General features: G+C 38.3%; 1 protein-coding gene across 6 annotated transcripts in view; it reads left to right on the top strand.

Annotated features, from left to right (window-relative positions):
* FAM185A (family with sequence similarity 185 member A) overlaps positions 1-13,064 on the top strand; it is a 69,080-nt gene extending 56,016 nt beyond the window's left edge. For all 6 annotated transcript variants that reach the window (XM_028117207.2, XM_028117191.2, XM_028117217.2 and 3 more), the window contains one exon: positions 12,123-13,064. In XM_028117207.2, the coding sequence (XP_027973008.1) occupies positions 12,123-12,235 (113 nt within the window). In that variant the 3' untranslated portion in view covers positions 12,236-13,064. The remainder of the gene's footprint in view (positions 1-12,122) is intronic.
* Positions 13,065-13,414: the final 350 nt, after the last annotated feature.

Raw genomic sequence — 13,414 nt, 5'->3', positions numbered from 1 at the left:
CCAAGCTCGTGGGTGACCAATGCATTGTCAATGAACAGTCATATTTTGAAAGGAATCTTTTTTTCTGAACAATAGGTCTCAACAGTGGACTTAAAATATTTAGTAAACCATGTGGTAAACAGATGGGCTATCATCCAGGTTTTGTTGTTCCACTGATTGAGCACAGACAGAGTAGGTTTAGCATAATTTTTAAGAGCCCTAGGATTTTCAGAATGGTAAATGAGCATTGGCTTCAACTTAAAATCACCAGCTGCATTAGCCTGTACCAGGAGAGTCAGCCTGTCCTTTGAAGTTTTGAAGCAAGCATTGACTTCTCCCTTCTAGCTATGAAATTCATTAAGTGGCATCTTCCTTCAATATAAGGCTGTTTGTATACATTGAAAATTGGTTGTTTAGTGTAATTGGTTGTTTAGTGTAGCTACTTTCATTAATGATCTTAGCTAGATCTTCTGGATAATTTGCTGCAGCTTCTACATTAGCCCCTTGTGCTTTACCCTGCCCTGTTATGTTACAGAGACAGCTTCTTTCCTTAAACCTCATGAACCAGCCTCTGCTAGCTTCAGACCTTTTTCTTTCAGCTTTCTCACCTCAGCCTTCATAGAGTTGAAGAGTTTTAGGGCCTTGCTCTGGATTAGGCTTTGGCTTAAGGGAATGTTGTGGCTGGTTTGATCTTCTATCCAGACCTTTAAAACTTTCTCCATGTCAGTAATAAGGCTGTTTCACTTTCTTATCATTCATGTGTTCACTGGAGTCATACTTTCAATTTTCCTTCAAGAACTTTCCTTTACATTCACAACTTGTCTAACCATTTGGCACAAGATGCTTAGCTTTCATCCTGTCTTGACTTGGGACAAGGCTTCCTCACTAAGCTTAATAATTTTTAGCTTTTGATTTAAAGTGAGAGATGTGTGGCTATTCCTTTCACTTAAACACTAAGAGTCTATTGTAGGATTATTAACTGGCCTAATATTGTTGGCACAATATTGTTGTATCTCAGGAAATAGGGAGGCCTAAGAGGAGAGAGAGATGGGGGACTGGCCAGTCCATGGAGCAGTCAGAACACACACATTTATCAATTAAGTTTGCAATCTTGTATGGGTGCCATTTGTGGTGCATCAAAACCATCCCATTAGTAACAGCAAAGACCGCTGATCACAGATCACCATAACATGTGTAATAATAATGAAAAAGTTTAAAATATTGTGAGAATTACCAAAATATGACACATAGACACAAAGTGAGCAAATGCTATTGGAAAGAAGGTACCAATAGACTTGCTTCATGCAGGGTTGCCACAGACCTTCAATTTGTGAAAAATGCAATGTCTACAAAGCACAATAAAGCAAAGTGCAGTAAAGCAAGGTGTGCCTTTATTCATTTTATATGACATAAAAGTTTAAAAAGTAATTTGTTGAAAATCACAGAATGTTAACAAAAAGCATAACAGGTGATAAAAATAAGACCTGTACACCCACCCTCATCTAACTCAGTGCCTAATGGGCAGACTCTTAGTGACATAGTGAAAATTTGATGAAAATTTAACTATATTAAATGTAGTAAGAATCAACTTCTTGTGATCTAATCTCTTGATTTTAATAAGGAGACAGTAGAGTTACCTTTTTTAGTCCCAGTAATCTAAAGCAATAATATAAATTTGTTTAATAATGTTCTGAATGATAGCATAATCAAATTATTTTACATATATTAAGAATTTTTGAATTAGAAGTTAAAGTTACTTTGTCATTTTTTTAATGTTACTCATAGAATCATGTCCCTTCCTGTAAATTCAGATATAGTTTTAATTCCATTTTAAAACCCTATTTTCAACACTTAAGCCATTAAAAAAAAGACCTCATTAAATCATTTAAGAACACTTACTAGTCTGTCACTGGATAAAATCAGTATCTGCAGACCTGATCTCTTTTCTCTTGCCCATTCTTATTCCACTAAACCAGTACCACCTCAAGCATAATATATTTAAAAACAAACATCAGGGCGCCTGGATGGCTCAGTCGGTTAAGTGTCTGCCTTCAGCTCAGGTCGTGATCCCAGGACCCTGGGATCGAGCCCCTCGTCAGGCTCCCTGCTCAGCGGGAAGCCTGCTTCTCCCTCTTCCACTCCCCCTGCTTTTGTTCCTGCTCTTGCTGTCTCTCTCTGTCAAATAAATAAATAAAATCCTTTAAAAAAATAAAATAAAAACAAACATCATCTTTCCTTTGCCTAGCTCCTCCTCCTGTCTTATGTATTTTCCTTTATTTGGTCAGTCAGGCACTCAACAAACATTTATTGATTATTGAGCCAGACACTGCTAGAAACTAGGAACGAAAGGTCTCTCTGTCATCTTGAGAAGCTTACATCCTAGTAAGGCAAGAGAAATCAGTGAACATAATAAAGTGGAATAAATGTATTAAATGTTTGTATATGGCATAATGAAAGCATGTATGTGACACATCTAAATTAGACTAGCACTGTGAGTTTGAAGAAGTGAGAGAAGTGCAGTATAGCTAGACTACGGGGAGTAGGGGAAAGTGGCATAAAGGAAGGCTGGAGACTTTGGGAGGGGTCAGATCATATAGGGCTGATTTGAATTTTATACTAAGTGCATTGCAAAGGCACCAGAAGGTTTTCATCAGGGTTTACACAACCAAATCTGTGCATTACAAGTATCACTGAATGTTGAGTGGAGAAAGATTGGAAAGGACAATGGTGAGTGAAGGAAAAGCTAATTAGCATGTTACTGCAGTAATTCACAAGAAAGAGGTCAGTGGCCTGGACTCCACAGTAATCTATCTTAAACTCAACAGACACATAAGCCTTCAACAAATTTTGGTTGAAGAAATAGATAAATGGATGCTATGAGGAAGATAAATGCTTACTTCATTGGTTTTATGAGGCTCCTCAGAGTATTTGTTTTTGTGTGTTATATGTTATTATGTCTTATACTCTAGCCCCTCCCTCTTTCCTAAACCAGGAAGGCCCAAGTTGCAGAATGTTTATTTCCTGCCCACAGCATAAGAATCTAGGTACTGATCAGCAGAATTTTTTTGTAGAGTACCACATGACATACTGTTAGCCCCAGATGTATCTATAGATTGTCTCTCATATTAGGTTAAGTCCATTAGAGTAATTGTGCAGAGGAAACTCAGATAAAAACAGAGCAGTTTTTCTCTTTGGAGAGAGCTGTATGAACAAGTGACTGAGTTTATAGAAACTTTCATATTTTAATTCTAAAACTGTTTGGTGCCCAGATCAAATGGATGGGATAATTTAAGAGGCCTAGAAAATCAGGGCAGATTGCTTTTTCTGTGGAGATTTCCAACATGAAACCCAGTTTTGGAAATAATGAGCAGCTTTATATGTGAGTTGTTATTATAGGCAGCTGAGCTCAGCTCATCTGGGCCTTCCTTACAGAGCCTATGAGGCATAAAAACAGAAATACCCCCACTGCTAAGAAGTCTGGATTGTGTCTGTACTGCATGATTTCTGCAAAAAACCATGCCAGTAAAAATTAGTCCCTAGGGCTCAGGCTTCCCACAGGGTTTGATATGCCAGCCTTATAATTTTATTTGATTTCCTGCTTCATGGTTTCCTTTGCTGTTGCTGTCACTAATAACTGTATATAGCACAATTCTTAGAGTGATTTACAAGTATTAAATGCTATTCTGAGGTCAAAAGAAAGGCCAGGACTCTCAGGCTGAAACATTTATGTACTTTAAAAGCTGTGCACAGCGTGTATTCTTTGGAGAGCATTTTTTAATCTTTATAAGATACTTGATTCCAAGTTTTGTGCTCTACCCATTTATGGCGAATTTAATGAGTGATGAGCGGCTTAGGTAACGTATTTCTTGGAAGAAATTGACTTCTCTATTAGGTTTTAGTCTTGATTCATCAACTTAGATATGAAACCTCACTGTGGTATATCAAGACATTATGTGAGCCAAAACTGCATGCAGTACAAAATCCTTTTGTCTTGAAGCCCCCAGTTTAAATGTTTAGAGCATATTAGAGATAAAGCTTGTCACTAGCCAAATGATGTTTGTCCTTGTCTGCTTAGTAGAGAACGTGATACTACTAGGTTCTCTTTATTTTAGTCAAACTGGAAATGTAAAGCATGTAAAAAATGAATTTATTTGGGATTAGACCACCAAGTCAAAAGAGAGTTCTCAGCTTGTTTTTAGGCCAGAGAGTTATACATTTAATGATATTGTGATTTATAATGGAAAACTAGTGCATGGGTTGGAAAAGAGATTCAAATGGGACTAAGCCCATAGAATGCCACTTTTAAGATCTAGTGACAGTGTTTTCCCTCCAAATGGGAAAAAAACCTAGTTTTTGATATGACTCATAGAAATAATTCTTTTTTTAGAGCACACTGAAGTTTGAGTTTTCTCCAAGCTTATAGCACATGGATTTGTCAGTTTTGTAAATGTGCTTTTTAAGATGACATGGAAAAAATTCAGTAAGAGAATGAAGAATACTATAGGTTTATGGCTGTCTGCTTAAAAATACTTTGACAGGGAGCTAATGTGGAAAAACTGCCTTCAGATTGTGCTTTTAATGTGTTTTTGTTTCCCCATCATTTTTTAAAGTATGAGATACTGGGAATGTCATAGAAATTAGACATCAAGTTCATTTGTTAATGTTTACCAAAAAAGACCAGGTTTTGTTTCTTTTCATCTGCAAACATTACCTGTAAGGCTAGATAGTAAATATGTTAGACTTTGCAGGCTACATATTGTTTGTGTTGCATATTCTTTTTTGTTTTTTTTTTATAACCCTTTAAAAATGTAAAAGTCATTCTTAGCTCTTAGGCCATAAAAGCAGGCCTCAGGCCAGATTCGGCCTGCGGGCTATAATTTGCTGACCCCCTGGACTAGAGATCAAAGTACAGGCCCTAATCTTAGAGCATATGAATTCTGTTTGTAATGCCTGGGGATTTTGTTTGTTTTTGTTTTTGTATTTATTTTGGTCATTTAAGAAATACTGAACCACAGCCAAATCTTACCCTGAATGACCTGTTCCCAGTAATAAGGAAAAAATGATTTGTGCCCATAAAAGTGTGATTATGTAAGATTTAAGAAACAATGCAACCATAGAAGATATATACAGTGGCAAATAAAAACACAAAAATGTTCAACATCACTAGCCATTAGTGAAGTGTAAATTAAAACCAGATTAAGATACTACCTATTAGAATGGATAAAATAAAAAATACTGATAATACCAAATGCTGGCAAGGATATGGAGAGATTGGATCTCTCCTACATTGCTTTTAGGAATGTAAAATGATACAGCCACTCTGAAATTCAGTCTGGCAGTTTGTTAAAAAACTAAACATAAAACTACTCAATGACCCAGCAGTTATATTCCTGGGCATTTGTCTTAGAGAAATGAAACTTTAAGTTCACATAGAAACCTATACACAACTATTTATAGCTTTGTTTGTAATTCCCAAAGCTGGAAATGATGAAAATACCCTTCTATCAGTAAATGGTTACACAGACTGTAGTATGTCTATATAATGGAATACTATTCAACAATAAAAAGGAATGATCTAGGTGTGCCTGGGTGGCTCAGTCAGTTAAGCGTCTGCCTTTGGCTCAGGTCATGATCCCAGGGTCCTGGGATGGAGCCCCATGTCAGGCCCTCTGCTCTGCAGGGAGCCTGCTTGTCCCTCTCCCTCTGCCTGCCACTCCTCCTGCTTGTGCTCTCTCTCTGTGTGTCAAATAAATAAATAAAATCTTTAAAAAAAAAAGAATGATCTATTGATATATACAACTTGGATGGAACTAAAGGGCAGCATGCTGAGTGAAATCTCAAAATGATATACACTGTATGATTCCATTTATATAACATTTTTGGAGTGACAGTATTATAGAAATTGAGAATAGACAAGTGGTTGCCAAAGGTTAGGGAAGGAGAGGGAGGATAAGACTATAAAGAGACATCACAAAGGGGCGCCTGGGTGGCTCAGTCCTTAAGCGTCTGCCTTCGGCTCAGGTCATGATTGATCCCAGGGTCCTGGGATCGAGCCCCACATCAGGCTCCCTGCTCGGCGGGAAGCCTGCTTCTCCCTCTCCCACTCCCCCTGCTTGTGTTCCCTCTCTCGCTGTCTTTCCCTCTGTTAAAAAATAAATTAAAAAATCTTAAAAAAAAAAAAGTCACAAAGGACTTGCTTTGTGGTGACAGAACAGTTCTATATCTTGATTATAATGATGTTATAAATGTGATAAAATGTCATAACAGTATACACAAAAAAGTAAGTGTATGCAAAAAATGATGAAATCTGAGTAAGGTCTGTAGTCTAATTGTACTTTGCCAACCAATTACCTGGTTTTGATAATGCACTATGATTATGTGACCATTGAGAGAACTGGGTTAATGGGTACACAGGACTTCTGTGTACTATTTTTGCAACTTATTATGAGTCTTTATTATTTCAAAATAAGTTAGCATAATAGAGGGAATGAGAGGGGGAAAGTAAAGGGGAGAGGGAGAAAGAGAAGAAAGAAACAATGGAGGCTTCCAGTCAAGAAGTGGATTAAAACGGACTGATATACCCTTTTATCTAAAACAACAACAACAAAATTTTGTAAACAGAAAAAATACATGAATAAACAGTTTCTAAGACATTATACATCAGGCAGTGAGAGAAAGTGATCACTGAGAGATGGGAAATAAACAAAATGAGCCCCTACTTACTGCCTGGAGAGAGTCTCAGGGTACAGGGAGTACACAGGGAGAGAGAACCATTGTGGAACCCAGCAGACTCCTGGAGTTGAGGAGACCATGATGAGGGTCCAGACAGACCGAGACAGTGAGAGTTTACAGGACCAAGTACCAGAGGGAAAAGAACCTTGTGTTCACACCAGTGCAAGAACAATGCCTGTGCCACCTGCCAGACTGGAAAAAACCGTAACTTACGAGGCATTGGGTAGAACACTTAGTCGTTAGAAGCAATTATCCCTAGACTGAACATTCCTCTAGAACTGCCTAACAAATCACAAAAGCAAAGAGATAGAAGGCGTAAGCTGTTTCCAAGTAACTTAACTGCCTCCCTGAGCCAAGCTCAAGATTTCCAAGTAACTTAACTGCATCCCTGAACCAGGTCCTGGGATTGAGCCCCACGCAGGGCCCTCTGCTCTGTGGGGAGCCTGCTTCTCCCTCTCCCTCTGCCTGCTGCTCAAGATTTACAAAATTATCCAGCACCCAAAAAAATAAAACTTACAATGTCTGGCATCCAAAGATTATCAGACATGCAAAAAGGCAAGAAAATATAACCCATAATAAAGGGAATATCAGGTGAAACCCACCCAGAACAGATACAGATGTCCAAATGAGCAGAGAAAGAAAATAAAAGTTATATTATAACTGTATTCCACCTGTTAGAATATAGAATAAAGTTAACTAAAGACAAAGACATGAAAATTCTAAAAAAGACCAAAATTGGATTTCTAGAAATGGAAACTACAATGTCTGAGATGAAAAATACAGTGGATGGGATTAAACAAAAGATTTGAGGAACAGTCTTTCTGAGAATATTTCTTGGGCAAAACGGGTTGGCTGCTTGCTCAAAACCTAGAGTACCGTTGACTTTGTTATTATTCCAGGTAATTGAGAGAAAATATAAATGATGGGAACCATTAAAACTAGCTCAAAAATACTTTCTCGTCAGTAATAACTTGTTAAGATGCCTGGGGTTGCATTTTTTTTGTCAAGGGCAGACTGTAAACAGTTATTGGATGTTGACAACATTAAAATATTTGGTTATAGAATTGTGTGTGGTTAGAGGTTTTATTTGTGAAATATATGCATTACAAATAACAAAATTTCAGAGTAATTATTTTCATGTTTCATAAGTGTATGATTTACTTTCCTAGCCAGTTGGTAAACTTTTCGAAGATATTGTCGTGTCTTTGTACATCTTTTGAATGTAAAGATACAAACTGCTTTAGCATGGTGCTTCCCATAGTGGGTGGTCAGTAGTGTTTATAATGTAAAAGAGGGAATCCTCCAACTATGAATCATTGAAGTTAAATCTGCTGCTAATTAGGCAGCACCAGAATTATCTTTCTTTTTTTTTTTTTAAGGGTATGAGATTTTTTTTTAAAGATTTTTTTATTTATTTGACAGAGAGAGACACAGCGGGAGAAGGAACACAAGCAGGGGGAGTGGGAGAGGGAGAAGCAGGCTTCCCGCCGAGCAGGGAGCCCGATGTGGGGCTCGATCCCAGGACCCTGGGATCATGACCTGAGCCAGATGCTTAACAACTGAGCCACGCAGGCACCCCAGAAATACCTTTCTGAACCAAATGTTAAAGTCTGTTATAAGGGTTGGGAGAGGGAGGTGGAGGCTCAGAACAAGGGGCGGGGGAAGGAAGAAGCTGACCTTAGCCAAGAAGCTTTTTAAGCCTATTTTTAAACCAGAGAATTAAATTCTGCAAATTACTACTTAGAGTCCTATCTTTTTCCACAGCTAGTGCTGATTAGATCAGGTGTATTTGGCGTTAAATAATGATTAATGCTTCTCAACTAGGTATTTGGGGGAAAATAGAAGAACCTGGAGATTCATATATTTGGTTAGATTTGTACAGGGCAGATTTAGAGAGCAAACACTAGAGTTTAAAAACATGTTCTGAGGGGCACCTGGATGGCACAGTCGATTAAGCATCCAGCTCTTGGTTCCAGCTCAGGTTGTGACCAAAGGTCCTGAGATCAAACCCCACATCAGGCTCTGCGCTCAGCACAGAGTCTGCTTCAGATTCTCTCCCTCTTCCTCTGCCCATCCCGCTCGTTCTCTTTCTCTCTCAAATAAATGAATATTTTTTAAAAACACCCAAAACCATGTCCTGAAAAGAAACTTTTCCTCCTACTTAATGGAAGCCAAACTACATAGGAGTAGGGTCGTCATTTACCATTCTTGGCCAATAAAACATTGATTATTGGGGCGCCTGGGTGGCTCAGTCGTTAAGCGTCTGCCTTCGGCTCAGGTCGTGATCCCAGGACCCTGGGATTGAGCCCTGCATCGGGCTCCCTGCTCCACGGGAAGCCTGCTTCTCCCTCTCCCACTCCCCCTGCTTGTGTTCCCTCTCTCGCTATCTCTCTGTAAAATAAATAAATAAAATCTTTATAAAAAAACATTATCATTGGCAAAGGGAATTAAATAAGGAACATGTTTTCTGCAACTGCAAGTTCCAATATGTGTTGCAAGATTTTTGTAGGAAGGAATTTATAAACTTTACAAATTAGAGTTTCTACAGATTCAGGCCAACCAAAGTGTGAAAAGCTTTCAGTATATTACTTACAGGCAAGATAGGGAAAGCTATTTTCAAGTAACCTAAGTGGAATTGTATAAACTGTCCTGCTTTTTGATTATTGTCTCTAGGCTAAAATTGCTGTGTGTTCATTTTGTTAGTAGCATTAAGTGCAGTATGAGGGCCAAGGGTGGGCTGCCCCAAGATGGACCACTTTGGGATAAAGATTATTTCAAGTTAAAAGTAATCAAAACCCAGCAGATGCAGGAAAAGCTGCAGGAAAAGCCTCCCCCTCAGTTGCCTAAATTTGCATTGGAAAGAACAGCCTGTGCCACCCAGAGAGCTAGTAACAGAGACTCCCCTTTACCTAAGAAACTTATCTGCATAATAGGGCAACTTTTGTTTTTCAGAACATCTCCTCTCACTTTCTTGCTAATGGTCTTCTTCCCTTTGTAGCCTCAGGCCCTACCCCTCTTCTTAGCTTATATAAACTTCATGTTGCCTCATTGTCTTTGGGATTTCATGTCTTTGTGGATTCCTCATATGTATAACTATTAAATTTTCTCCTGTAAATCTGTCTCATGTCAGTTTGATTCTAAGTCCAACTAGAAGAACCCTGGGCAGGGGAAGGTCTTCCTCCCCTACAGTAGCCTCTACTGCTGCAAAAGGAAATGAGTAGATTGGCTTTTTCCGTAAGCAAGAAAAGCATGACTGGGGAGGCGATGAATTAAATATATTAAGGAAAAAATCTTAGATAGTTGGGAAGACCTTACTGTTGTTGATGCTTTGCTATTGATGCCAAATAGTGTGAAAAAATAATAAAGTTAGAGCAACCAATGTTCAGGATTTCCAGTTCTTTCCTCTACCTTTATTTGAATTACTAGAAAAAAAAATTCTGTGTTATAGAAAAACTGTTGGGTGCAGGTACCTCGAAATTGTGACCTACCAAATGCAGCACGGGCCAAAAAGAAGAACATTTAAATTGACTGAACCCCTTAATAATGAAGAGTTGGAGGGAAAAAAGAAGCTCCCATGAAATAACAAAATTCAACCGGGTAAATTTGAAGATCTAATTGGCTTTATTAAACAATTCATGAATTGGGCGGCACCTCACCTAGCAAGTAGAGAGGCACACCAAGGAGTTGTACAAAATGGAAGGTTTTTCTAGAGGAGGAAAGGAGCAAGAAAGTTATTAGCAAAAGAAAAGGATCGTTCCAGGCTAGGCCCTTTCTAGGCGGGGGGGGGGGGGGGGGGGGGGGGGGGGGTCTTATCATTCAAATGACCTCATCTTCCTCTGGGATGGAGAGGGCCCTTAATGGCAGACCTATTGACAGTGACTGAAAAATTCCTGAATGACCAGCTAAGACTACATTTCTAGGGGAGTTTGAAACTGCAGTTAGATTTTATATTAAACACATGTTTGGGAACTTGGTCTAAATGACACCATTTTGGCCTGGGGTGGTTTTTTGGGTTTTGGGGGTTTGGGTTTTTTTTTTTTTAATTTTTCTAACAGGGATTTACCAATAGGAATGATATTTTAACCAGTATACTGAAAAGTAGAGTAATGATGGAATTGAAATATAGCAAGAGAGGTAGAAGGAAAAACTCCAGAGGAAGTCATTGGATACTTGAAAGATGCAATGAACTCTAAAACATAGACAAGATTATGGCTCAGATGAAAGGGGTGAGGCAAGAACTCACAGAATTTGTATCAAAGAGGCACTTGACATGAAGATTGGATGGTACAAAGCACCTTTTCATCAGCTAGGAACATCACATGGTACTAACAAAGGAAAAAACTATACTAAAGAAAAGAATTGTTTCCTGATTTGCGTGCTTGGATTTAGCAAAGAAAATGTATATAAGGAACTGAGACGGTGTATTCACAAGTCTCTTCAGTTCAGATTTGACTGATCTCTTAAATCCAGAATGGCAATGGAACTTGAGGTGTAACACCGTAATTATTTCGATCGAAAGAAAAAAACATAGAACTATATGAGAGATGGGAAATAAACCAGGTGAGCTCTATGCCTGCTACAGCATATTACCTGGAGGGAGTTTCCAGGCTGCAGGACAGGAAGGGGTAATACAGACAGAGCCCAACAGACTCCTGACAAGGAAGAGACTAAGCATCTGGGGAGACCAGGACTGCTAGATTTCACAAGAGAGAATTCCAGAGAGGAGGGAGCTGCACAGGGTGCTCGTGAGCATTCAGGAAAGTACTGATCATCATGTGTGTCGGGAAACTACCTGATACATGTTACGGTGTGAATGAATCTCAAAATGATTATGCTGAGTGAAACACCTAGATTTAAAAAACTTAAAATATATATTGTTTGATTCCATTCATTAAAATTTTAGAAAATGCAACTAATCTGTAGTGACACAAAGTAGATCAGTGATTGGGGTGTTGGGGGGACTGTCTGGAGGTGACAGGCAGGGAAGGGGCAAGAGGAAGAGATGACAAAGGTGTATGGAGGCAACTTGTAGAAGTGATGGATATATTCATTATTTTGATTGAAGAGATGGTTTCACAGAGTTATACATGTCAAAACTTACCGTATTGCATATGTTAAGCACTTGTAGTTTGTCAGTTGTACTTAAATAAACCTCTTTAAAACCTGCATACAAAAAAACAAAAAAAAAACAACAACAAAAAAGTAGCTTCCCTTTCAATTGTTCTGAGAAAATGAAAGGAGGGAATAAGCCCAGGTAACCTCTTTGCAACTCTCCCAACTCAGACTATCTTTTCTAAGATTTTTGCTGTTCCAAAGTATTTTTCAGTTTCAGAGATGTGTTGTTAGGATCTATGTAGTCAGATATTGCTCTTGTCAATGAAGATATAACTGTATGCAATTTTGTGTTTCAGGGCTCATGAATCAAGCAAGCAAAGATGAAAAATGGATTAAGGCTGACGCCCCAGAAGGCACTGTAAAATTTAGAAGTCAAAGCTGGTTTCAGTCCCTGAAACTGCAGGAATAAGAATGGTTTGAGTTGTATTTATAATTTTTAACAATGATTAGCAGATCTGTGACTACAAAAATGCAAATACCACAGTTCATATAAATGTTGAAAACAACAAATTGGAATGAATACTGGTGAATTGTCTTGTGGGGGCCTTTTGAAAATTTGTACTTAGCTATTCATTTTCTATTGCCCTGTAATGAAATTACCACAAACTTGCCAACTTAAAATCACACTTATTTTTAGCTCACAGTTCTGTAGGTCAGGAGATCTGCATGGCTAGGTTCTCCGCTCAGGGTGGACAAGGCTGGACTCAGCATTAACCAGGCTGTGTTCTCATCTAGATGCTCTGGGGGGGGGAAATCTTTCAAGCTTGTTCATATTGTTGGCAAAATCCAGTTGCCTGGGATTACTACTGAGGTCTCTGTTTTCTTGCTGTCCGTCAGCAATCACTCTAAGCTTCTACAGGCCACTCACATTCCTTCTCATTTGGCCCTCTCCATCTTTAAGCCAACAATGTTGCATTTAATGCTTCTATATCTGATCTCTTCTGCAACCAGCTGGAGAAACTGCTTTTAAAGGGCTCACTTGATGTAATCAGGCCTGCCCAGAATAATCTTTGTTTTGCCATATAATGTAACATAATCATGGGAGTGCTATCTCATCATATTTATAATTTCCATTTACACTCAAGAAGAGGCGATTATACAAAGGCATAACTAATGGGGGGGGGCAGTTATCTTAGAATTTCTTGCACCATAGCTCTCTCATAACACATTTGCTACTTAGAACTTCTTATGACATCAGTGTAAATTTAAGCTGTGAATAAAACACATCTAAAATGTGATGCATGTGCTACTGAGTCTTAATTTTTTTTTGTATAATTTAAAATATAATGCATTGGGAAGAGGAGAGACATTCAGTGATATAGCCTCCTGTATGAAGATTGATTTTCACTTTTACAATAGTGTACTGTATAAGGTTATTTCCTGAATTCTCTTTCAGACCTTACTTGTCTGCTTCTGGGGCATTTAACTTATACAAGACTGAATAGATCTATCTTTTGGATTATGTTTTTTATGATTAGGATAAATCGGTTCTTAATGCTTTCTAATAAGCCTTCTCAAATACTATGATTTATAATAATCCCTTTGTTAATATTTTATTTATTTAGAGTTCTACTTTTAACTTTATATT

Source organism: Eumetopias jubatus, unplaced genomic scaffold (assembly GCF_037043125.1).
Source record: "Eumetopias jubatus isolate StellerSeaLion01/CBP00866 unplaced genomic scaffold, mEumJub1_p1.0 scaffold_14, whole genome shotgun sequence".
NCBI lineage: Eukaryota > Metazoa > Chordata > Mammalia > Carnivora > Otariidae > Eumetopias > Eumetopias jubatus.
The sequence above is the reverse complement of the archived record's forward strand: the minus strand, read 5'-3'. Positions and strand labels throughout refer to the sequence as shown.